General features: G+C 40.8%; 1 protein-coding gene across 3 annotated transcripts in view; it reads left to right on the top strand.

Annotated features, from left to right (window-relative positions):
* The window catches only part of cntfr (ciliary neurotrophic factor receptor), a 348331-nt gene that overhangs the window by 297201 nt on the left and 24554 nt on the right, over positions 1-26576 (top strand). For all 3 annotated transcript variants that reach the window (XM_049603655.1, XM_049603654.1, XM_049603653.1), the window contains one exon: positions 7294-7457. In XM_049603655.1, the coding sequence (XP_049459612.1) occupies positions 7294-7457 (164 nt within the window). The remainder of the gene's footprint in view (positions 1-7293; positions 7458-26576) is intronic.

The raw sequence follows: 26576 nt of genomic DNA, 5'->3' as shown, positions 1-26576 counted from the left end.
CACATGGTTCTGAGGTAAAATCTTTTGCAAGTCTTAAGCCACCTTAAGAACTACCTCGGTCCATCAGTTCAGTTTATCCAGATAAGAATTCTGGTGTTGGTAATTACTTCGTATGGACTGTGCAGGTAGATTGAATTGCATTAATTCCAAGTCTTTCTGTTTGGCTGAATAGTCTAAATTGCACCAGCACACCAGCGGTCTTAGTTGGGCGGCTGTGTGATAGTCCTCAACTGTAGAATTCTATATTCAATCTGAGGTCAAACAAATCTTGAGTTCATCCTATTCCATTCGATAAAGTCTTAAGGGGGCACTGCAATAAGGAGTGACTGGAATAGGTACAGTAACCGAAGAGAACATTCATTTTTATCATTTCAATTTGGTTTGAAATGTCTAGTGTACTGCCGTTCTGCATGCAGTTTGTCCAAGTGGTGTTGCTGTACCCCAGGAGAACAAAGCTCACAGATGTATTTACCGTAATGTCTTTGTTACATTATATTTGTCAGATAGTCCACGTGAAGTCTGAGTAAATCATTCATGTGACACTGCATGTGTAATTTATGTAGACAGTAGTGGCTTATATTTATTGCATATCTGGCAGCTTTGTGCTCGGGGTTCCCCCAGTGTTGACTCTACAGCCGTGGCCTTGGTTTTGTCTTCAACCACTACGCTAACAAGCTGTTACTCCCTCTCTAACAGCATCATCTTAAAAAGGTACAAGCGTTGTGTTTGGTGGAGCAGTTGTGCTGTACTCTGACAATAATCACATAAAAAGAGGAGGCTGTTTTTACCCCTTTTCTTCCATTTTCCCGTCTTTAAGTTATTTCTGAAAGATTTCACAGCAGATCGAAGCACTTCTCCCTATTTTTCCCATTTGCTCAAGTGCACTGTTAGACGCTGTCATCCAGCACCTGTTCTGCTGTAAAACCATTCATAGATTTCACTTTTTTTTTTTTTGTTCCTTTTGCAAAAGCCCATTTATTTGAAAGGAGATATGGTGTGGTGTGAGAACAGCAGTGAGGAGCTACAGGGTTTTAGATGTCTTTTTTTATCATGCAGTAACACCTGGATGCATTAAGTGAAAGGACTAGATGATGCATAGTAATGGTTTTAGAAATACCACAATCATGTTCAAAGAATGCACTCAGGCATACGCTGGTACAGCTACATGCAGATTTAGCTTTTGCAGATCTCCTCTATTTTGCCGCTTGATTGCCGCACAGTCTTAGCCACCGGGACAGCCTTTAAGCAACACTTTTTCTTGTTAGAAAGAAAGATTAGCTACTCTCCCTCCCACTTTCTTGTTCCATTTTCAGCAGACAGTGAATATAATGGTCTCGCAAGTAGCTGTTTGAAAGATTAGACTTTTATGTTATAGTATACCTGTTCACTTGCATCACCAGCTAAGAGAAAGAAGGGGCTTCAGTGACTGGTGCAACATGAGACTGAAAGGAAGAAAGAGCAACAGTAATGTGGACGTAAATTTGAATGAACAGAGCCAAGGGAGGCATGACAGACGTTTTCAGGCCAAGCACGGACAGGCACAACAATGGGATTCCATGAAATTGTACCCTGATGATCACACATCTTTTTTTTTTTTTTTTTACTCCTTTCATCTTTTTTCTTTTTTTCTGTACTAATCCTGTGTTACCACAGTGTCCTGCACCATTGACTGGCCATATGAAGTCAGGCCATATTTGTGTGACATGGTGTTTTTCCTGTATTAAAGGAATATTTCATCCCCCAAATGACCATTTGTACATCAGTTCCTCACCCCATGTTACAATGAATTTGTGACAACAAAAAAAAATTCTTGCATGTCTCCATGGCAGGGTTGTAAATATAGACAGTGTAGGCAGTGGGGTTGCACTGGGACCCATAGGTTGGAGGGGCCCAGAGAGAAAGCGGAGCCTTGCAAGTGATTCAATCTGCCATTAAATATATTTTTAAAATTATTTAAGAATTGTGCCATTTGGTATATATGTCCTCAGAAAGGCAAACCCATCTACGTCATGGTTTACTTTATTATTTTAATTGGTTTTAAATAGTCAGTAAAAATTACATGCCTTTATCTATGTAAGTTATAAAATCTATAAATAAAATATAAAAACTATTCAATTAAATGATTAATTTTCTTTGATATATTTGTCAGATATGCCGTGACGATTGCTGGGTAATACGTATGTTCATGTCGTCCAATGTCAAGTCTCTATTTGTGTCAAGATACATGCATGATGGAGTGCACTGGGGCCCACTGCAGCTTTGTTACACCACTCTCTGTGGTAAATAAAGAATCCAACAAACTGAGAAAATTCGTATTGAATTGAGGTCGTCTGGGTCCACATTTAACAAAACTATACATAAACATCTGTTTACAAACTCACAAACAACTTGTGCATTATAATGTAAGTCTCATTTATCCAGTCATTTGCTCGGTAGTTCCCAAACAGACTGCCAACTTAACTAAAAGTGAAACTTATTAATGGTTTCTTCAAAGCCATCATCTTAGTGGTGGACTAGCACCTTGTGTGTTCAGCGAGGTAAAACTACTGATTGTCAGTGGAGTCTGGCTTTTAAGAGAGTATTGATACGTTTCCCTTTCGGTTCAGTTCCCCATTGGAAAGGGCTTTCTGTTTCTGTTTGGGACGTACTGAGCATACAGCTGGATAATAACACCTGGATCATACTCCACAAGTTGTGTGAGAGTTCAGAAACTGATGTTTTAATATCCCTCTGAGACACAAACCTTTGTTTGGTATGCATTTTTAATTTCTCCTAGCTTTTTGGGATCACTGGGACCCAATAAGTATGAAAAAAAAAATACTGTTAATGATAATAAGTCCCAATGTCTTCAAACAAGACGATAGTAAAATTCCAATGTCTTCAAATTAGTACTTCCTAATTAACAGTGTCTCTGTTACTGTTGTCAAAATTGGTCAAATTTGTTGCCATATCAAACTGCAAACATTATTAATCATAAATAAACAAGTTTCAGCCATAAAATGTGATCAGATTTTGGACCTTGTCAACTTTTGTGTCTGGATCAGCTGCAGACTGACTTGTCTAGTGATGACGTTCGCGAACAAGCCGAGTCTTTGAACCGGCTCTTTAGAGTGAACGAGCCAGTTCCTAATTTAACCCACTAACCCACTGTCCGCTAGCACTTGCTTGTATTGACAGGCTTGTTGTTTATAAAGGGCGTTGCTATGGCTACACCAAGCTTTATATCTGCGGAGTCCACGTTACAATATCCAGATCACGTGATGCGGTAAATAAGCAATGCGATTCGTTGTTGAACCCACAAACACCCCCAAACACACATAGCAAAAAAACCAAACAAAAACGAACGAACCACGTCTTTGAACCGGCTCTTCAAAGTGAACAAAAAAATCCCATCACTAGACATGGCAGAGATAGCTGCCATCTTGTTTTTACATGGATTGGTGTATTGTGCGCTTACGACCACTAGATGGCACAAAAAGTTTCCACGAATAAGGGGAGGCGTATTTTTAGTTGGCAATTGTGAACTTTCAGAACAAAATTAACAAAGACAGCTCATCTACCTGCAATATTACTTTAAAGAAATGGTTCACCCCACAAAAATATAAATCGTATGTAGTACCAACCCCCCTAGGCTTGCTAAACAAAGCACAACAAATTCTTTGGCAGGAAATGCTTTGATTAGTGAAAAATGGTTGTGTTTTGATTTCCACAAGATCATGAATGGATACAAAACACTCGGATAAGACTGCAAACCTTTTTTTCCCAACCTTTTGTGCTGTCTTTGGCCTCCATTGGAGCCTATTTGCACTGATATTATTTAATTTATTGAACTTTTTTCCAGGGCCATAGAGAGCTTAGGGAGGTGAGTGCTATACGCAATCAATATGTTATTGGTTGAACTATTCCTCCCCACCAATAAGTTTCATGGACACTTTGAAGGTCCAAGCCCATAATCTGTTCCTCACCAGTTGTGCATGTTTCAGATTATTTTCAGTGAAGTTCCAGACTCTTATTGTCTCGATGGGTTTTCAACTTTTCATTGAAGTCCTTTCCGTCTTTTAATTAATAGTAGTGCTTTGCCAGGCTCTCCCCACAGGTCATCAAAAGAACGATGTGTTCATTACTCATGGAACACAAAGCTTATACTCTATGTTTCAAGTCAGATGAATACTTTAAAAGCCTTTGGGTCACCCCACCCATACAGATTTTTCTCTTTGTTTTGTTCTGTCCTTGCACATGCCTCCTTCTGTTATGTGCTGTTGGACAAAGCGGATGTGGACAAAGAGAATGAATTTCTGCTCTCCAGTCTCCGCTGACTTCACTTTGGTTTCACTCTGCACTGCATGCCATTTTCTTTTCTTCCTCACGTTCCTTTCTTCATCTTTTTACACATTTACTTGAAGAAGGTCACAATGAGATTAACATCTCTTTCTCGAGGGAGAAAGCTGTCTGTCTGCTTTTATCTGTCTCCTATCATCTCCATCACTCTTTCATATTTTCAATCATTCATTCTATGAAGGTCGCACTGAGAGAGATGCCTTCCTTTGCCCGTGTGCTGTCAGTTTACATGTCTTTCCACATGTATGTTGTTATGCTTTTCAGCCACATTGATTCCATCCTCTGCTGCTTTATCTTTTGGTGTGCTATCAGACATTCCCTATTGTTATGTCATATGTGTGTCTGGCTGAGAAAAGGTTTCATAGCTGAAGTGGCGGCCCAGTGTGTTCCCTAGTGGGAGTGATCTAACAAAGACTGGGTCATTCAATATCCTCTGAAAAGCCTTGAATTGAATTCTCTCAATCTCTCTGTCTGTACGTCTTTCTCAGTTGACAGGTATTCAGAAACACAACATTTATACCTGCCTTTTCATCAAGGACTCGTGCTTCTCATCTTCTGTCTAGCAACAGTTCCCTCAAACATTCTCAGCTGCTGCTTTCTTTCACTCATACATTAACAAATGTCATCCTCATCCTCCCTCTGACTCTTTATTTTACATTAGAGCGCATGGTGGCCTTGATAAAATACTACAATAATTATTATAATTATAATAATGGTGGCCCTTAGTCATTAGAAGAAGAAGACTTTTTCTCAGAGTTGGAAGTAGAGACCCCTTATTATGTGTCTGACTTCCTAGACCTTAGAGGATTACTCTTGCAACTTTAAAAAGACAGATTAATATAAGAGTGGTCGTAATCAGTGAAATCTTGACTTTTAGTTCTTACTGCGAGTCAAGCTTCAAAAACTCAAGTGCATCTTTTATTTGACATTCCCTTCCTTTTCTTTGACTCCTCTTCCCTCCTGATTCTCTCAAATATTTGAATTCTCAAGTCTAAAGGCGTATTCTCATTATAACAGGAAAAACTCCTCCTGGTTTAATGTGAATATGGTTTATTGTGACGGCTCTGGGCGGATGTCCACGGTGCACCGAGTTGAGCGGGGGTGTGGCAAGAGCTCATATTGGTTAAACTTTGAACCCAGCTGCGCTGTCCACTGCTTGACCCGAGAGATGGACGAAAACATATGTTTCTCCATTTCCAGAACTGTACAGTGACAAATTGGCTTCACATTGAGACCAGACAGAAAAGATCTGCATGGGAAAAAACTCAGTTCAGCTCAGTCGCTAGAGGAAAATGTTGGTGTTGTACATTTCTGTAAACCAGTGATATGTTACATTCATATGTTTTACATGAATCATATCTGAAGAGAAAATAGTTCTGATTACATGTATTCAAACTGACCTTGTCAGTGTGAGATGGAGGTGATGGTGGATGGCGCCTTAACTAGGCAAGCAGGATGGGTTTGAATGTAAAGCCAAACTCTGTTCTTTATTCTTACATCTAACCACATGCTTTTGCTGCCTAAACCCAACCATGTGCATTAGCTGTTAGAGGAAAAAAAAAAGTCAACTTGCAGTGTTGTACCAAGTTAGTGCATTTATTTTGAAAGAAACTGTATGTAAATGGTAAACTTCCTGTGAAAACAGAAGTGTATTTTGAAAGAAGACAATGCATGTAACAGGCAGAACTTGAAATGGCGTCCCAGAACGTCAACAACCAACACACCCAGGGTACCTTTCATGTCGTATCTGGAAGTAGAAGGTCCATGACCAAACATTGATATGTGACAAGGTTGGAGTGAGAATGTGCTGCACATGTTGATATTTGGTCATGGACTTTCCACATCCAGATACAATGGGCAAGGTACCCTGGGTGTGTTGATTGTTGACGTTCTGGGTAAAGTTGTACCAATACCAATACCAGTATCGGAAATGCCTCCGATACTGCCTAAAATGCGGTATCGGGTATCGGCGAGAACAGGCTATGACCAATCCGATACCACGTAATGCCTCACGTAGTTATGCATACACACGCTACAGACTACCAAATTGTGTGGCTGCACTTTAACCTGTGTCTTGACCTGTGTCAGCACTGGATAATGATAATAAAAAAAAGTTTTATGGCATTCATTCTACTTTTATATATTTATTTCTTAATATTTTACATAGAGTTTTAGGAGTTGAGACATACAACAATTCATATCTCATCCATTTTTATTTTACGCGCTGGTATGGGATCGGTACTTGGTATCGGCAGACACCTAAGGTTCAGGGATCGGAATCGGTATCGGGAAGGAAAAAGTGGTATCTGTACATCTCTAGTTCTGGGATGCCGTGTCAAGTTCTGCCTGTTACATGTAATGCCTTCTTTTGAAATACTCTTCCATTTCAACAGGAAATTTACCATTCACACACAGTCTCTTTCAAAATAAATGCACTGCATTGGTACCACACTGTGAACTGACTTTTTTCACTCAACAATAAAGGCACATCTTTGGGTTTTGGAAAAAAGAACAGGGTTTGGCTTTAGAATTTTATGGGACGCGAACACCGCTCTCTCTTCTCCCGCTACGTTACCCCCTGACGCCACCAGGCACTGTTTACCTATAACAGTGACCAGCCGCGTATCATGCTGATGTTAAAGGACAGCTTTTTTCCATCAGTGTCTGACACAGCAAGTCACTGCCTAAGCGCCGGTTTTCGACGACTTCGGAGTGAGACCAAGTTGGCGTGGTTTGCAGAAATGTATAATGCCAACATTTTTTCTGGCGACTGTGTCGGATGCAGCCACCACTGTGTGAGAATCAAAAATGTAACAATCAACTGCTAACAGCATTAATATTGAAGCAAGAGTCATACAGCACAAGACAGGAGTTACAGATTGGTAAACACTGCTTCACGAAACTTAGTGGATTGGTGGGGAGCCCTTTTAACTGACTGTTTTCCCTCCCTTACAGTTAAACCAGACCCCCCGGAGCGAGTGACAGCAACCCAGATCCGTTTCAACGCCCGGAGGCTGGAGGTATCCTGGCACAGCCCCGCCACCTGGCCTGACATCGACAACTTCCCTTTGAAATACTTCCTTCGATACCGTCCACTCATCCGAGAGCAGTGGCAGCATGTGAGTAGCACTGAGAGTTCACACACCCCTACAGTTCTGCATTTGTTTTTCTAAGGTCATGATTCAACACATTGAACTCCAATGAAAACTGAACACATGGGCATTAATCACACGTTGTTAAAAGAAACCTCTCGCTCATGAGTTGCTTGTCCTGAAAATAATCTGGCTGACACATGTAATGACTATGCCATAAGCCAAGAATAAAGGGAGTTATAAACGGTCAAGAGTGTTTGTCCAGATACAGCTCCATTACCAACAGCTGTAAGTCAACATTGTGAAAAACACCTGTTAGATTATGATTCATTATTTGCTATTTGAAAACCTCTGGTGAGCACGTCTTATTCCTTCTCTGGAAGTGGAGTTCTGAACACAAAGCCTGGCATTCTTCCATTTTGCAGATTGAGTTTCACCTCATTGCAGAAATATTTCTCGAAAGGAAATGACAAATTCTCTGGAAGTAGGATACATTGTTTCTTAACAATGACAATTTTACCAAGCAATCTTAGCTCATTGTGCATTTTCTTAGTCAACTATCGCAGTGTAGGGATTCTTTTTGCAGAAAAAGAATAAAACTACTTGTCCAGGAAGATGCCTCCGAGAGCAGTTAGAAGTGAAATGGTCCAACCTGTAGCCATTTGAGTTTGATCCCTGGTCAGACAGACATAATCGCTCACGTTCTTTGGTGTATGTTACTGTATCTGACTGTTTCTTGTGGGTTTAGTTCCCTCAGGGCTTCGTATAGTAAAAGCATATGTGTCCACTATAGGATTCCTGGGATGAAAGCTCCCCTCAACCAAGGTCTAACATTGCAGCGTTATTATCGTGCCCGTCAATGGTTTGCAAAGGTGTTGTTCCAAGAACTTGGGTTACAGACCCTCACATGGAAACGCACACACATATGAATCATAGAGCAATACACATTTTTCAGTCTTTCTCTCAGTCTTTCCATCTATACGTATCCTTCAACAAGTATCTCTGTCTCTGTCATTACCTCACTATGTCAATATTTCCATCGTTTGTTATATCCCTCACATCTTCGCGTTTACTGTAACAGCACTTCACTTGATATGAATTGAACCATTGTGGCGAAGTTTACGTGGCGGTATCTTCATGTGTTTTTGTATCATTTGTTCCAATACGATATAGTAGAATAGCAGTATATCCAGTCACCTCAGTGTGATTATTTGGCACCGCTTGGCATTGTTTTTCACCTTCTTCAAACAAAGCTGAACTAAAGATGTGCACCTGAGATGAGTAAACCCTCAAGACATCCTTGATTTTGTTTCTCCCTGTAATCAGGCTGCCTTAAGGCCGTTCACAGAGATGAGGTGCTTACTGTGTCATACTGATCAACAGAATATTCATTAGAGTAATTAAAATTATTACATAAAAGAATAAGCTGGTTCCTGCTTCTCATAATGTATCATTGATCACAATTTTTGGGGGGTTTTTTGGTTGCAGTGGGTCCTCAAAATCCATGAAAGTTGTGAATTTGATGGGAAAGTTTTTTTTGAAAATAGACATTGAAAGACCTTAAATTTATACATTTTGTACAAGAATAGGCTACAAATTCAAGTAATTTCAATATTGTTCGCTGTCACGCAGCAAAATTGAGAGGTGTTCACACATTCAAGATCCTCTGTCTTTCTAATCGTTGTCTGCGAGCTTCTGTAAAGCCTGCTACCTCTTATTATAAAAGGATTCAGTAATGTAACCATAATTACCTTAATCTGTGTCTGGGGTTGCAGTAACCATATATCATGGTATGAAAATTGATGGTTATCATACCATGTGCCTTTACATTCAACCTGGGCCCTATTTTCTGATCTACTTTTGTCTAAATGAGTGATAGGATGTTCAATATGTGACATTTCTCCAGTATGAAGCTAGGGCTGACCTGCCTGCAGCTCGTGAGCACGTGCTATATTAAATAATAGGGCACTCAGACAGCGTCAAACAACGTCATAATACGTCCACTAAAAGTGGATTTATTTCACACAGATAGGCTCGGATTGTTAATATAATTATCCGACAACATAATGGAAAGGAGAAATGAACGTCTATGTTTACCTTTAGCTGGATTCAGACATGTTCCTCTGCCTGTTGCTGCTCCCTCTCTCTCCACATCCGCTCTTCAGTTTCAGTGAGTTCTGCATCAACCTGTGTGTTCAAATAAATACGGGCGGTCATCAAATTCAAAATGGCTTATCCAGATCCAGTTAAATCGGGTTAAAAATTTGGACATGTTTAAGTCAAAACACTCACTCAGAGAGATTTGAGTTGTTGCAGGAAGTTACCGCTGGAGTGACCTTACAAACCCGAGGAGTTATTCTGTTTGGAGTAGCATGGCTGAATTTTTACCCAATTTTGACCAACTGGATCTAGATGAGCCATTTGAATTTGATGACCGCCCGTATTTATTTGAACACGGAGTACACGGAGTACACGGATGTACACGGACGCAGAGCTCATTGAAACTGAAGAGCAGACGAGGAGAGAGAGGGAGCAGCAACAGGCAGAGGAACATGTCCGACTCCAGCTAAAGGTAAACACAGACGTTCATTTCTCCTTTCTGTTATGTTGTCGGATAATTATACTAACAGTCCGAGCCTATCTGTGTGAAATAAATGCACTTTTAGTGGACGTATTATGACGTTGTTTGACGCTGTCTGAGTGCCCTATTATTTAATATAGCAGGTGCTCACGGGCTGCAGGCAGGACAGCCCTAGCTTCATACTGGAGAAATGTCACATACTGAACATCCTATCACTCATTTAGACAAAAGTAGATCGGGAAATAGGGCCCAGGTTGAAAAAAACATTAGTTCCCCTTTAAACGGTTTCCTAGCTAATGCGCTAAAAATTTAAAGTTACAGAGAAATCCAGTCTTCCTCTTAATCCCTCCCCAGTTTCTGATGAGGTGGACATGATAACCCTTAATACACATAACGTTATTCATCCCTACAACAGGAAATTCTTGTTCCCTAACATGATATGAAGTGTGCGCTGCACATGTGAGCATTTTTGATGATGGTCTCCGTACAGTCCTTTCGTCTTACCACATTTAACCATTCATTTCGTTTTTGTAGACAGGCAGTGGTGGCTGGTATGTGATAAAATTAAAGTTTTGAGCCATGACTCCTTCTATTCTGGCTCCCAGTAACACAACAAGACGACATTTTAAGACTCCTATGTAGCCTACAGCCCTGTGGTGGCGAGTCGTGTTTTGCCTCCAGCTAACAAAGTGGTGTCATTTTGACTTTGGCTCTTAAAGGGTCTTTTATGACACAGTAGAACTAAATTGAGTTATTTGTCACACGCATACGGCACACTACATTCACATAGCTTCATCTGTAACATCTATGTACAACCCTATAGTCACACAATCACACATATGAAGACCGACTTATTATCTGCACATGTGCACATTCAATCTCTCCCTCTGTCTCTCTCTCACACACACACACACACATACACACTCACGCAGAGCAGTCGGACTGAAGAAAGTTAGAGCGTCTCAGATCTTTGCGGTATAGATTGATGATTAAACCTGACACACACTCTTAGCTCCCCTTCTCGCCCTCACCACTAATCAATCAATACGTGAACTGGTGCGTAACGTGAAAGGTGGGAAACCTTAAGTTAATATTTGGGTTGGGTAAGAACACATAATTTAGAAATTACATAAATACAGTTGATGACAGCTGAGAAACCGCAGGGTTTTCGACTGCTCTTTGATGAATGTCTCCATGGTCATGGTTTTAATTTTTGGCACTAAGTGTGGTTTTCAGATGGGGGAATTCTAAACCACCTCTGGACTTGTGAACATCGTATGGTTGCACTTCTGCCCCTTTTATTAAGTGCTGGTTAACAGTGTTGGCCGTGTTCTCGATCCCGCAGAAGGCGTGCAGTCTTGTTAATAGATAATTGGCTGACATTAACGCAATGTCAGACTGTTAAACTGGCAGTTGGTCTCATTATCAAACACTAAATTTGTTCCCTCTTTATGGCCATAAAATGTCCTAAACCTAGCATGTTTACCAGTCTGCTACTGTTAAAAACCTGTAAACAAACCCAGTAATAGCGCCATTAGAGCCGATCATGGCTGAATATACTGCACACTGCATGGTTAATGACTTCAGTAGCACATTGTTGTAGAAAACATTTGGGTTTAGAGCTATCAAGCCGTGACATAAATCATTAAGTGGAGTTAAATGAGGTTGCCAAAATAAGATACACTGTTTGTTGGCCCCATATAAACTTCATTAATTATAGCCTTGGAGGTTGAATACTAATTGAAGTGGTTAGTAATGCTTAGGAATCCACCTTTAATGTGGTTAGACAGCAGGGCTGGGTGAGAATGGCTTTCACATGTAACATTTAGAAATGTGTTTTGAGTCAGAAATGAAAGCGGCGGTGTGATCAGATTGATCTTCAGAGGAAACCATCCATCCTCCTGAGGAATGAAGGGACGACTGGCCCAGATACTTAGAGTGATGGAGATCCAGACAGAAGGAGGAAAATGAGGAAAAGTTTTGAAGTAGAGATGAATGGAGTGCATCAGCGACGGAGGAGGACGTGAATGGATAGCAGACTCCGTTAGACACAGTAAAGAGAAAGAGGCAGTGTAAAGCCTTTAAGTGAGATAGACATTAATAGATAGCATTTGGACTTAAATTATGGAGTGACAAAGGTGTTTGAATTATAGACTCATACATATCCCTGGATGACTGACTGAGAAAAGAAAAAGGTGCTTATTGGATTTTAACAAGATGTAATGTTAAATAAAGCACATAAGCTTGAGACTACATTATTTGATTATAAAAATTGAAAGAAGATTGAATGGATCAGAGGTATGGCAAGAAAAAATAAATTCTCATATGGAGAGGAGCGTGATTAAATGTACAAAGCAACGTCAGCTTAAAATAGACAGATAAATGGATGAAAGCGTTAGAGGCGAGGGAGAAACAGGGAGCACTAAAGGCTACTTTGAAAGTGAAGTTTTATAAGCTATCAGTTACAAGGTGTTTCGGGTTAAAGGAAGATAGATGAATGGTTCAAGGGAAGAAAGGAGAGAGGTAGAAACTTCTGGAAGATGTTAAGCCATAAAATCATGGTTGGAACAGAGAATAGAGAAAGGTGGACTCAAGACTTAGCCAAAATATGACCATTAGAAAAGCACAACATAGACTCAGTTTCAGGACACTAAGGGCAACACAAACAGGAAGTGTATAACACTGGCATCCTGACATGCATCATCACTCGAGTTGTAATGATATGCCACAGTCACACCATACCTTGACCTCTTCTGTCTTTGGTCCAGTGTGTCCCATAGGCTTCAATTGGAGCAAAGAAATGACGTAATGCTACATGCTATAGCCCCTGTTTTGCACTTGAAGGGATAGTTTGGATCTTTTGAAGTGGGTTTGTATGATGTATTCATCCATAGTCATTGTATTACTTACAGTAGATGATGGTTGGCGCGGGTCCATGTCATTGGTCCGATATCCCATTAGTCCAACTGTCTGCGGTGCTGAACGGCTCCCAGCGGGTGTATTTCTGCCTTGATGGTGCGCCGGGACCGGCTCTGGGTCAGCTGGGAAAGGCTTGAGGCGAAGCAGGCTCACGGCTTGTGTGTTTGTCACTTTCTTTTTCATTTTAACCCACACCATGATCTTTTCCTGACCCTAATCAAGTGGTTTTTGTGCCTAAACCTAACCAGACCTTAACCACAGGGCATCATGATGATTTCGGAACTGACTTCGGAACAATGGGTTTAATATGGTCGGAACAATGGGCTGTCGGACCAATGGGCAGTTACTGGTTGGCGCACCCCTAGTTTGGAGAAGCAGACAGGAGACAGGAGCTAAGCAATGTACTGATGTGGATGGGGCAGCAGCAAAACATATTTTAGCAACCCAGTCTCACTCTGAAGTCGGCGAAATCTGACACTTGGGCAGTGACTTGCAGCATCAGACACTGACGAAAGAAGCCACCCTTAAACATAGACATGATACGCAGCTGGTCACTGTAATAGTTTAATGGTTCTCGGCAGCATCAGGGGAAAATGCAGCAGGACAAGAACGAAAGTTCAGGCGGCGAAAGTCCAAGTAGGGTTGGCCGTTACCGTAAGAATATAAAGCCAAACCTTGTTCTTTTTTCCTAAACCTAACCACATGCTTTTGTTGCTTTTTTAATGGAGGAAAAAAAATGTCAATTCGCATTGTTGCACCGACGTAGTGCGTTTATTTTGAAAGAGACTGTATGTGCGGCAAATTTCCTCTGTAAACAGAAGTGTATTTTGAAAGAAGACAATGCATGTAACAGGCATAACTTGACACGGGCGTCCTGGAACATCAACAACCAACGCACCCAGGGTACCTTTCACATCGTAACTAGACGTGGAAAGTCCATGACCAGACGTCAATATGTGACAAATGTGTTTTGTGATTTAATCCACCTAAAAAAAGTCCCTCCTGAAAAAAATTCATAATTAAATAATTAATTAATTAAAATTAATAGGAATATTTTCACGGCTTTACCTTGACGTAGACGGCCTGTCAATGAGGAAGCTATTAACGCCTTCACTTACTCATCCATGCCCTTGTCAAAGTCACCAGGCTCCATTAGGAAAACAGTCATTCTAGCTTGCTGAACACAGGGTTGCTGGTTTACTGCTGCTTCAGTCAGATAGTTTGTGTTATTGTGTGACTTTGATGAATCCAAACTAACCCTTTGATATGCCAAAATAAAACAATAGCACAAACTACTGTAACTATCTGATTGAGCAGCGGTAGACCAGAAACTCCTGTGTTCAGCGATGGTAAATTACTGTTTTTGTCAATGGAGCCTCAAAAAGAGCAATATAATGGCTTCAGTTCCCTGTCTGACAGCAAGGTAAAGCCATGAAAATATAGCGTACACTTTTGTATGACTTTTATCAGGTAGCTAAAACACGCTTTGCTGCTGCCCCCGTCCACAGCAGCGCATTGCCTAGCTTTCAGTCTGCTTCTCCAAACTGGGGGCATGCTGACTAACATCTACAACATGTAAAGTGCTGACTAACATCTAAGTAACCTATACAACTCCATCTCAGAAGATCTGAACTATCCCTTTAAGTGAATAATCAAGCAGGCTAATTTAGTTTTTGAATACCCTGATTATCCACCCCATAAAGTTGATGAGCTACTTCCTTTAGGCTGCAGCTTCCAAGAGTCTAAAACATAGCCTGGAGGGCCTGTCTCATTGAATTAGGTAACAAAAACATCACATTATGCTTGTGGTGGAATCTCTAATTGAGACTTAATTATCAACAATATCTAAATCTATCAAAACAGTACATCTGTATGCCTGTAAACGCTGAGTGAATTGTTCTCTTTCCCATGGCCTTGTGTTGTTTCTATTCCAGCCTCACGCTCCCTTCACTGAGACGTGAACTCCAACTCTCACTGCAATTAAAGCAATGCTCCAGTAACTGTGATAAGAACAAATTCAGATTGCTCAATATTCTCTCTGTGGTATGAAACTGCATCTGCTGCACTGTAATTGCCCTTTGGGGATGTTGCTGAACTCAACTGAAAACTCACAGGTTTCCATGCAGACGGTCTCATACATGGAGACACCCATATGCACACAGAAATGGACATATACACTCTTATCACACTCACACACATACAGTACACATTCTTCTAATTATGGAGATTAATATACATGCAAATGCTATCCAAGCGCTCTTACACGCAGATGCATGAGTGTATTTGTGGAGACAAAGAACACACACAGTCAAAGGTTATCCATATTACGTTCACAGACATTCAACACATGCACAAACAGGAAACTGCTGAAAGTCTCCATCTCATCATCTCGTTGCTGAGTGATTAAAGTCTGTCAGAAAGACTTAAAAGTGAAACGGTCTGTCTGTGCAGGGAGTGGATTTCAGTGTTTCTGATGTCTGTTATCTTGCTTCAAGAATATTGTACAATTAGTGCAATTTTTCTTAATCATAAGGCAGCCTGCAACCTCGTTTTTTGAGATAGTAGCATTCATTTAAGACAGAGCTCCACTGGTCAAATCGCAGGTGGCTGGTTTCAAAACGTAAACCTTGTCACCTTGTTCAAGAGCCAGTCAACTAGTAGTGAAGCCAGAGTCAAGTCAAATTGACTGGAGATGGCGTGTTCGCTTGATGCGGCAGGTGATCCGTCCTCACAGTGTGCCATTGTTGGACAGTGCGTCATTGCTGCTGCTTGCCGTATATGCTGTGCAAGGTGTTTCTTGGATTTGAGGACATTTGTGGCTTAGGCCCGACCTCTCAGTGTGAATCAATTTATTTTTATTGTCAGTGGACCACCCGTCATACTATCAGGAATGAGATTTGGCCCGCGGGCTGCAAGTTGAGCATCACTCACAATTTTAAAAGAGCAAGACTTTTTTTATGTTGGAGATGTTTTTTTCACGGTGCATACACAGACCTACGTTGTACATCTGCATTGTCCTCCCACAGGCTGTCAATGCATTGTCACACCCACACTGTGTGTACCAGTGGCGGCTGCTGGTCTTTCAAACAGGGGAAGCTCACTTTAAGTTTATGTCATGAAATCTGTCATATTGTAGCGAGGCAGTAACTTATAAAAGGAACATTTAATTGAAGCTGTTTTTCAACCAAACTCATGACATAGAACCACAGCAAAACACACCTCAAAGATTTTCAGAACGGTGAAAATGAGCTCTTATGGAAATAAGGAACTCCGGACAGCACTCTGTCAGAAGACTCCAATCGCAAATATCTGCATGGGACTGAGCTCGAAATGCGACGATGGTGGTGTGTATTTCCAAAGCGCTGTCAGTCACAAAGGGGTTCAGCCTTTCAGACAGTTCCTCCAATCATCATGCAGACACCGAGCGTCCTCTCCGCCTACCTCTCCATTAGGTCCCAGGGAAGCTGAGCCTCCCTGGAAGTGACCATTTTGTCGCATTTATCCAACGACCGTCTCGCTTTGCTGCATGAAAAACCTGCTCAGCGCTGTCTCATAGGAATGCTTGGAGGCTCCGCGTCCACCGTGCTGACACGAGAATGTATGACAGGGATGTCACGTTTGAAAACTGGTGATAAACAGCTGACGTTTGAACATCATAGTCATGATGTTAAACGCATCCTAGCGCACGTTTAATGCAATATAAATCCTTAGTGTAATGTAAATTCAGTAGTGCATATTTGACCATTTCTTCTATGAAAATTTTGGGGAAGTTCAGCCTCCCTTGTTGTCAGAGCAATCGCCCCTGGTATAGAAATTTAAAATGTTTTTTAAATTGACCTTAAAATGAGTCAAGAGTTCATTCTGTTGGGAAAATGCTAAAGGGGATAGTTGGATTTAAAGATAAATACCTTATTAGAATACTAAGGAAATCATAGAGTGGGACGCACATTGTGGGAAAACTACATAGAAAATGGGGGACAAACATAAGATTAGAACCATAATTCACCTCTGCTAAATACAAAGGATTGTGACATTAGAAACTCTGACAGCCAAGACAAATGGAATAATAGGGAATAATATGAGTTTAGAAGTATATGTGGATTGAACTGTATGGACTTGGGGGTGCAAGGGTTTTGATAGAATATAAATGTTTGGATTTAGCCACTTTTTATTAGTGATTTTGTTTTGTTCCTCCTGTAACTGTGCTTTCTTTATTCATTTTGCTAAATGCATTGTTAGTTATTTAAAAATAAAGACAAAAATAAAGTTAAAAGAAAAGACATGAATCAGAGGGATACAACATATGAAGCTGCCGCAGCAGAGGGGAGGTAAAATCTCCCTTAAATCTGTGTCCGCTTGATCAACACAGCTTTGCCTTTCATTTATTTATTTATCACGCATTTTTTTTTCCTCCTTCGTCCTTCTGTCTGACATGCTGCATCCCTCCCTCTCCCATCCATCTCCCTCGTTCTCCCTGCGCCTCACTTTCTCCGCCGCTTTTTCTCCCTCTAGCATTTCCCCCATCTTTTTTTTCCCCCTTAATTCTCCTCTTTTCTCATGTCTTCGTCAATATTGCCTCGCTTTACTATCGCTCCTCTCTTTACTTTCTTTCTCTCTCCATCTGCTCATCCATGTAATAATGGTCTTTGTATGTTTGCCAAAAGTCACTCTCATCCTGCGAGCACTTAAATGAATCAATAGTGAGCCGGGAGCTCTGTGTGTGCGTGTGCGTGTGTGTGTGTGTAATTGTAAGTATATTCACATAGATACACTATATGTATGATTGTGAATGTGTATGGCTGCGTACTTTAGTTACAGTGGCTCTTATTCCCTCCTTTTCATCTTTTTTCTCTCACCTTTTCACCTTCCAATCCCTTTCTACTACTAGCTACCACTTTTCCCCCTCTCAGCAATCCCCAGTTTTACCACCGCCCACTCATTCATCCATCCATCCATCCTTCCATCCATGCATTAAGCCAGCTATCTAACCATCCATCTCCCAAGTCATCCATTTGTATCTATGGGTGCACATGATAAATGTTTAGACCTTGTTTGGGGGAAAACATCCCATCTAAAGGACACTGCCACGGACAGATCGTTTATCAAATCTTCCCAACACACACACACAGACACAGACACGCACAGGATGGATTCAGTCCTGTCACATGTGAAAGTCATCATCATTTTACTCGACTGTCAAAATGCATTAAAGTTGAATTGTATTCTTTGCTTTATATACACACAGACATATATACTGTAGATCTGGCTGTGCAGTCTGTTGGCTTTTTGATAATTGTGGCAGAATCTAATAAAAATATACAGTACTTCCTTTCATATAAATCAGATCTTAGTTCTCATTGTATTAGCCAAAGGGAAGTAAAAAACTCATGAAAGAAAATATGAGATGGGGGCTAAGACAGTAGGAAAAAATATAAAAGAACAGCCGAGACAGGAAGCAAGATCGACTTGGAAGGATTTGCTTTTTCTCGAACACTTTTATATAAAGAGGTGTCAAACATGTCACCCATCAGAGAAAGAGTCATCTTATCCCATGGGTGTTCCCCAGATTGCAGTTGGGATGTATCAGTGTTATCTATTTGTGGTGCTTTGGAGGTCTTACTGTGTGAGGGTGAATGAAGACGAATGGGGCCACTGCCCTCTCCTCTGCCTCTATTGATTTCTATATCACCATGTCAATCCTTGGGCTGTCATACACACACGCTTATCTGCTGTGAGATGTCAGGACACACACATATAACGGAGGCTTGTGTCTCACGGCCAATAAAGTTGGGAGAGAATGAACATGGCAGTCACCAAATGAAAGAAGAAGTCACTGAAGGATTTTATGGTTTGATTTGATTTGTCCCAGAAAAACACAGCAGAGGAGATATTTTAAAGCTGTCCCCACAAACCCAATCTTGAAACCCATCGTCTGTCGTCTGACGATGATAAAGCTTCAGGGGGCAATGGCCAATAATTCAAGAGATCTGGTGTAGCCAGTGGATATCTGGGCCAAGACTTCCTCTTTCATGCGCCACTCATATTCAACAGTTCGATTAGCGACAACACATGTTCAGACAACATTTCAGCTAATCTCCATAAATGGAAATTTGCATAAGAATGCAGATAAATTAGAAAAAAGCAAATAAAAAGTTAAATCCTTGTCATATGATTGCTGATGGGTTCCAAGATTGCATTTTAGCCAGTACCTTCCACCTTCTTTGCTCTTCCCATGAACTGTTCTCTTTCAAATCTTGCTCAGGCGTGACCGACCATGGAAGGCCACCATGATCAGTCAAGCCTGAAGGCGCTTCCCATAGTGATACCTCACTTGGTTATCAGAGAACTGGGGTTACCCTGGTAACCTAAAGTTTACCTGCAGGCAGTCAAAGCCTGCTCAAACCTAATTGGCCAATACTACAAACAGAAACCAGAACGCTTCAAATACCAAAATCTTGTACCATTACAACAGTGTTAACTGTGTTGGATTATTAATTTAAGCAAGTTTTGATCATCTACAGCCCAGCATCAACTCATTGCAGACCCTACGCCGTAGCCTTCACGCGTGGCCTATACTGCTGTGAGCATTTACACTTGTGCGGTGGTGTGTCTGTGTCACTCTGCAGTTACACCTCCAAAACACTAGTCAGAAGTGGGGTTTCCTTGAAGTGCTGTGAAGTTTAGTTGATTCAAAACACACATTAAACACACATTAAACATGGCTTAATAGAGACAATTTCAAACACAAGTACACAAATCAGCTTCACTATAACTCACAGCATTCACAGATAAACTCTATCTGGACACATTTTCCCCACAAATACAACATGCTAATGTTTTTAGCACAAGCCTATGGCATTTTACATTGTATGAATTAGCCTAGCAGCTAGCAGACTTTTCCTCTACTCCTATGAAGCCAGGGACAACAGCAACATTTAACAAAGGTAACATTATGAAATTCAGCTCCATTACAACTCACAAGTTTCGCTGACAAAACAAGTGTCTTGTATTGAACACGTTTTCCAAACAAATACGGCATGCTAATATTATTAGCACAAGCCTATGGCATTTTACATTGTATAAATTAGCCTAGTGACTAGCAGAGATTTCCTCTGCTCATATGAAGCCAGGATAAATCACACACAAGACTTAAAATGCTATTTTTGTGGAGGCTTTATTGTCTTCACAATTTATTGTTTCTGTGAAATTAAAGCAAATAAAAGCTTCATTTCCACTGAGGGAAATGGTTTCAGCTTACAGAAATAGACAGGAGGTCTTCGTCACTGCAACATGTAGTTACATCTCTGGGGAGGTGGACATCAGCCTACGGTGTAGGTACTGTGTCAATTCGACGCAGAAGTATAAATCCCGCTGTAGGGTTATGTAGCGTGCATTTGCTTATCTACAGTATTGAAAAAAAAGCAGCCAGATGGAAAACCTAACCTACATATGCGCATTTCCTCCTTGACTGCCTGTCAGACTTTTTATAAATATTTTCATTAAGAAATGACTTTATTCACCAATAATGACAATATTAATTGTGTAATAATATATACAGAGATACAGTGAAACTGTGATATTTTCTGATATGTTTTTCGTCACATGAAAATGCCATAGTGTTGCCACCCTGTCTAGAATTTGATTTCAATACTGTACTTGAACTAAAAGAAACTAGTGGCTGCCTGGATGAGGGGGAATGCATTGGTCATTCTAAAAAACACAGTGTGCCCAGGAAAACCTGTCAGTACTGGTTGTCTTAAACATGCTCAGAGAACATCCAAATGTTCCACACTTATGAGGCTTTTCTGAAAAATTTGTAGAAACTTTTTTGCCCAAAGGCAACAACTTCTGATGAGCAGTGCCAGCTGCCATTGAGCAACACTGCTGTCTTTGGAGGACTGTGGTTCAGCTGGCGTACAGCAGTTTCACCACTCATCATGTTCTGTCAGCTTCAGTTTTTATCATGCATCATTCTGTGGGCAGCAACACGAGGAGGGAGGGGGTTTAAAAAACGTCCATCTGGTGATTTGAGTGAGAGACTGATGACTTAATTTGAAGCTTTCTGACAAACGACTCAAATAAGGAGGCGGCCTTGGAGAGTGTTGAGCAGAAATAATCATTAAAAGCTTGCTCAGCAGCAGTATATTTATTATACAATACTCACTGTGCTTTGGCTGGCTGTTTTCATTGGATTTCATTTTCTTTAATGCATTTTTTCACCAGTTTTACACTGCAACAGCTATAACAACAAATGTTACTTGTCATTTGTTTTATGACTTTGATTATCTGACAGAACAGTACTTGATTTAACAGCCACTTAGAAGTCCAGGATGTCAGACTCTCTGTCCAGCACATAAACACAGCATAATATTCGAAGCTTAGTCGTAGTTGGCAAAAATCACAGATCTAAACAACTTCCAGTCCAAGTCTAGTCGATGAATCCAAAGACAATCTGTACATCAGAGTCACGGTGGTGGGTAACTGTATGTTGAACACAGCAGTGTGCGAGTTAGAGGTGTCTGAATGAGTGCAAGTGGGTAATTGACCCTTTGCTAATTCCCGCCCCTTTGTGACGGCCTGTCAAGCTGTAGGAGTGAGCATGGAGCCCACACTGTAACTAACTGCACTCCCTGAAGAAATATTATCTGATTTTTGACGAGCTAAACAGCGAGAAGCAGACAGTGGGGTCTACAGTCTGTGTTTGAAGGATATATCCAGGATGTCAAACTGACTCAGCAGCAACAACAGATTAAAAAGACAAAGATAGTTAGAAGCTAAAGCCGAACTATAGGCTACAGATCACAGTGTAAAAGTGAACCACCACATCACTGCTGATCGCCACACAAGACAGTGAATATAAAGGGAAACTTTACTGATATTGAACCAGCTGTGTGGCATCGCCGTGTGTGCAGATGAACAGTGTTTGGCTCCCCTTGTGCCGCTTACAGCACCAGACACATTCTCACATATCAACGTTTGGTCATAGACTTCTGTGTCGACATATGATGTGCAAGGTACCCTAGGTGCGTTATTTGTTGACGTTCTGGGATGCCGGGTCAACTCCTACCTGTTTATGCATTGTCTGTTTTGGAAACACATTTCTGTTGTCACAGGAAATGTACAGTTTCCACACAGTCTCTTTCAAAATAAACGCACTACGTTGGCACAACATCGCAAATTCATGTTTTTTTCCTTCAACAACTAAAACATGGTAACGTTTTGCTAATGTACGCGCATGGTTCGGTTTAGGCTACAACAGCACGTAGTTGGTTTTAGGAAAAAAAAGAACAGGATTTGGCTTTACAATCTTACAGGAAGTGAACAATGGCTTCCTGAGTGTAAAACAGTGGTTGTTGGACCCATCCACCAACCCATCCGCCCTACTTAGACTTCTGCCACCTTGACTTTCATCCTTGTCCCACCATTTTTCCCCCTGATGCCGCTGCGCGCAATTAACAATAATGGCAACCAGCCACATACCTTGACAATATGAAGGGATGGCTTTTTTGTTGGTGTCTGACGCTGGAAGTCACTAACCAAGCACCAGTTTCTGATGACTTTGAGACTTTGAACGTTGAATTTGCACATGCTGCGATGACACACGGCTGGTCGAATGTCGGCAAAATTTCCCTGCTTCCCTTCACTGGTTCCTGTACAGCAGGGTCGGTCTTAATTCAGTGTTATAATCATTAAAAAGCAAAAGTAGCATGTGTATTCATTCAGTAGGCTATATCTTCAGTAGCTAGCTAGTTAGCCCTACACTTTGCAGGCTTTGATATTGGTTTTTGAAACTGGGAAGAAACGTATATCTCCTCTGAATCTCTCCAGGTAATGACTATCATTAATACACTTTGCCCAGGCACAACGTTTAGATTAAAATCCACAAAACCAGCCTGACAATGAAGGAAATCTGAAACGATTGCCTGAGAGTATGTAGAGCACAGCTGTGTTGCTGTCGGACTTTTGTCGAAGGGTCAATTGTCAGTCTTTGTAAAGTTCTTTCCAATATTCTCAGCATAAAGAAGCTTTATAAATGCAACCCATTCACCATTAACTGCTACATAAATCACTGACAAAGAAACAAAAATGTATTCTCACGTGCATGCATTATCTATACCCACTTACCCAGTGGGGTTAAGGCCTATACGCTTTTTTTTTTTTTTTTTTTCTCAATAAACATTTGTCTTAATATCCATCTCCAGAAAAACTCTGAATGAACTAAAACTATAGCAAAAAAAGAAAACAACTGGAGCTTTTTTTTTTAATCATTGCAGCAGGGGATGAATTTGGATTCAGATTTTATCCTTCACGTGTTCATGTTTGACATTTTTGACATGACAGCATAAACTGGGCTTAATGTTAAGACGCCTTCGCTGCCATGTTGTTAAAACTGCCACATGCTTTTTAAAGGTAGAAGGTCTAGTTTGGGATTTTTGATTGGCTGGGGGGGGATTTAGCTTCCTTTTACAGTAATTGCTGCGATGGCGATTGGGGCTTCAAAGAGAGAAATACTGTCTGAGAAATTACCCCTGGACCTGGCGTTTCTGTGTGTGTGTCCATGTGTGTGTGTGTGTGTGTGTGTGTGTGTGTGTGTTCTCTAAAAGGAGGAGTGTGCGGTGGCAAAAATGGGAGCTGTCAGTCAACCTAATGAGACCAACCTTCTCAGTGCGCACACATACACACACAGAGCGCCATCGGGCCAGTGGAAGTGCCATATAATTGGGTTTCCTTTCCAGGACAACAGACATGCTCACTGGATTAGATCTGACCACCGACGCCAATTCTCTCCATGTCTCCCTCTCTCTGCTTTTCCTTCTCTCTTCTGCTTTCTCAGACTGTCTCGTTTTTGCATCTCTCTGTTTCTCTTTCTTTCTCAGCCTCTTCATTTTTCCCTATTCTTCTGTCTGCCGTGCTAATCTTCTTTATATGTATTTTTTCCTCTTTTCTTCCTTCTGCTCATCTCATTGTCCATTCCATCTCTGAACTCTATGGCGCTTTACCCCATGGCGTATATGTCTATAGAAGGTATATATGACAACGTATATGATAGCAAGTATAATCCCCTTGATGCAAGCTTTAATTAAAATATTTAAGTCATTTTATTGGAATTATTGGATCCCTCGTATATGACCTGCCGTTGGCGGTAATCATAGGGGTCAGCTGGAGTTCTCTCCGTATTTTAATTTCCACAGCCTCACAGTAAATGTATATTTGCAGGAGATAAGACGAGATTAAACTTTATTGATCCCAGTGGGAAAGTTATTTGAGGTTTTTGCAACAGTAAACCCAAGTACATGATAGAATAACGATTAAAGAAGGCACAAGAAAGAGGGTCATACTGTAGGAGGCATGAGGGGGCATGGCGTAAAAAAAAAAGAAAGAGAGAAAGAAGAGCAAGAAAAAGGAGAGGATGTGTGAAAAGTAAAGGGTCACTTCTTTTTCTCACAGTTCCTTATGCAATCCCTGAGGAATGTTCACATCTCCTCTCTCTGCCCCTCGCATTGTCTGGATTTCTGTAGAGGCTCTTGGGGAGTGTGTGCATGTGTGTGTGCATTGTAGCACTGAGCAGTGAATGTGTGTGTATGTGTGTGTGTGTTTGAGGGTGAATTTCTAAGCATCTCTGAAACAATGATTCAAGAAATTATTGAAACTCGACTGGTAATGAAATGTTATTTCACCGTTGTTATTTTCATTGTTTTACAGGCGCCTGCTTTCATTTCACGGTGACATTTTTCTCAGTGACACTTGTGTTTCATGCAGCTTTTTATTTCATAATGTCACTTTTTACTTTATAATGTCATTTTCTATTTTAAAATGTCACTTTTTTTTCATAATGTCACTTATTCCTACAGTGGTGCTGCCACCGCGCTTTCATCTTTCAGCCGAACAAATGGCCCTTCCTGCTAAGCAAGAAAGCACAACAATAATCATGAAAATAATAATAAGTTTTATATATAGAGCACTTTGAAGCCAAAGCATAAAGCGCTTTTCTGGGGTGCACAGCGTACAAAACAAAAGCAATATTAAAGAAACATAATGTATCTATGCATACATCTATGCATATCTGCAAGTACACACCAAATACCTCAATTTGAGAATAATAAATAAGTAAAATAAGAAATAGTAGATACATACATATCTATCCAGTCTTAGGAAAAGACATTTTGTAGAGGTACATTTTGGGACGAGATTTAAAAGCGTGAGTAGAGTCAGCTGATTTGATGCTCAATTGCTTGCTTCAGAGCTGAGCGGCCAGTACTGCAAAGGCTTGATCATCTGCTACCAGATTTAGCCCCCAAAAATACCTTAAGTTATTTATTCTACCACTATTTATCTAACTGATATTACTGAGGCCTTTTGGCATTGTGTTTCACTCAGATGGGCATTAAAGTTATCTGGGAAATATCACGTTTATGGACTTCACATGGAGCTACTAAATTATTTCAAATGTTTGCTGAATGGGTTTGTGCCTGTTTATGAATCCTGAGAAATCATAAATCATCTTTTAGAGCAGTGGTTCCCAACTGGTCCAGCCACAGGGTCCAGATTTCTCCTAAGTCTTTAGTTCAAGGTCCACACAGTTTAATACGTCCAGCATCACACTTCGGCCATGTCGTCAAGCTAGTTTACTGTCTTCATCAAGAAGCTGTCCACAAGTCACTCACTTTACAGCAGTAGTCGGAATCTTCAGAATCAACTTTCAGGTCTTTTTTTACAAACACATTTTGGAGTCACTTGCGGTCCATTCAGAATGAACCCATGACCTGCTCTTGAACTGCCGCCCACCAGCTGGGAACCACCGTTTTCGGAGGATATTTATTGTAAGCGATCAGCTCCATTAATTTTAACGATATGTTAATGGAGCAAGGCAAACTAACACAACTGGTCAAAAAGGAACATAACCAATGCTTCAACAGTGTAACAAAGAGTCGCCACATGTTCAAAAGGAAGAAGGAGGAAATAAATTATCAAATCCTACCCCTTTTTCTAATAGTATAATTACTTGAGCATCCGGAAGTTATTTACAGCTACATGCTCTACCATGAAAACCAATGCAGGCGTCCGATTTACAAAGGCTTTTCCTTGCTGCAGTGGCTGTGGGTTCGATTCCAGCCTGTGGCCCTTGGCTGCATGTTATTCCCTCTGTCTTTCCCCCTTTCATGCTTAAACTGTCTTATCTAATAAAGGTAAAAAGCCATGAAAATAATCTTCTTAAAAGACAGAAAAAAAAACATTGCAGCATACCTCATAAAGGCTTACTACCTACGTGTGGTTCTGAGCTTTCTTTATAGCTCAGTGTCAAAGTGAGGAGACAGTATTAGCTGTAGTTGGGTTTCTATCCACCTATTTTTATTCGCATTTTCAACAATTGCAAAAACAAAAAAACTTGAATGGAAACGGCAGAAATTCGAAAAAAGCCCAATATATCGCAAAAAAGTTAGTTAGTCAGTGTATCGATATTAGGAAAATGCGACTTTTGGCAACGGAAACAGATTTAACAAATAAACAATGATGTAGGCTACCGGATCCTACTTCTACTTCACTTGACAGTCGAAAGTGTTTCAGCCAGAGTTTGGGAGTGAAGTGCTGCTGGACAACTACTTCCCCAAAGTCCTTTATGCGCCTACGCTCCCATACACACAGAC

Source organism: Epinephelus fuscoguttatus, linkage group LG18, assembly GCF_011397635.1.
Source record: "Epinephelus fuscoguttatus linkage group LG18, E.fuscoguttatus.final_Chr_v1".
Taxonomy (NCBI): domain Eukaryota; kingdom Metazoa; phylum Chordata; class Actinopteri; order Perciformes; family Serranidae; genus Epinephelus; species Epinephelus fuscoguttatus.
This window is presented reverse-complemented; position numbering and strand designations above follow the sequence as displayed.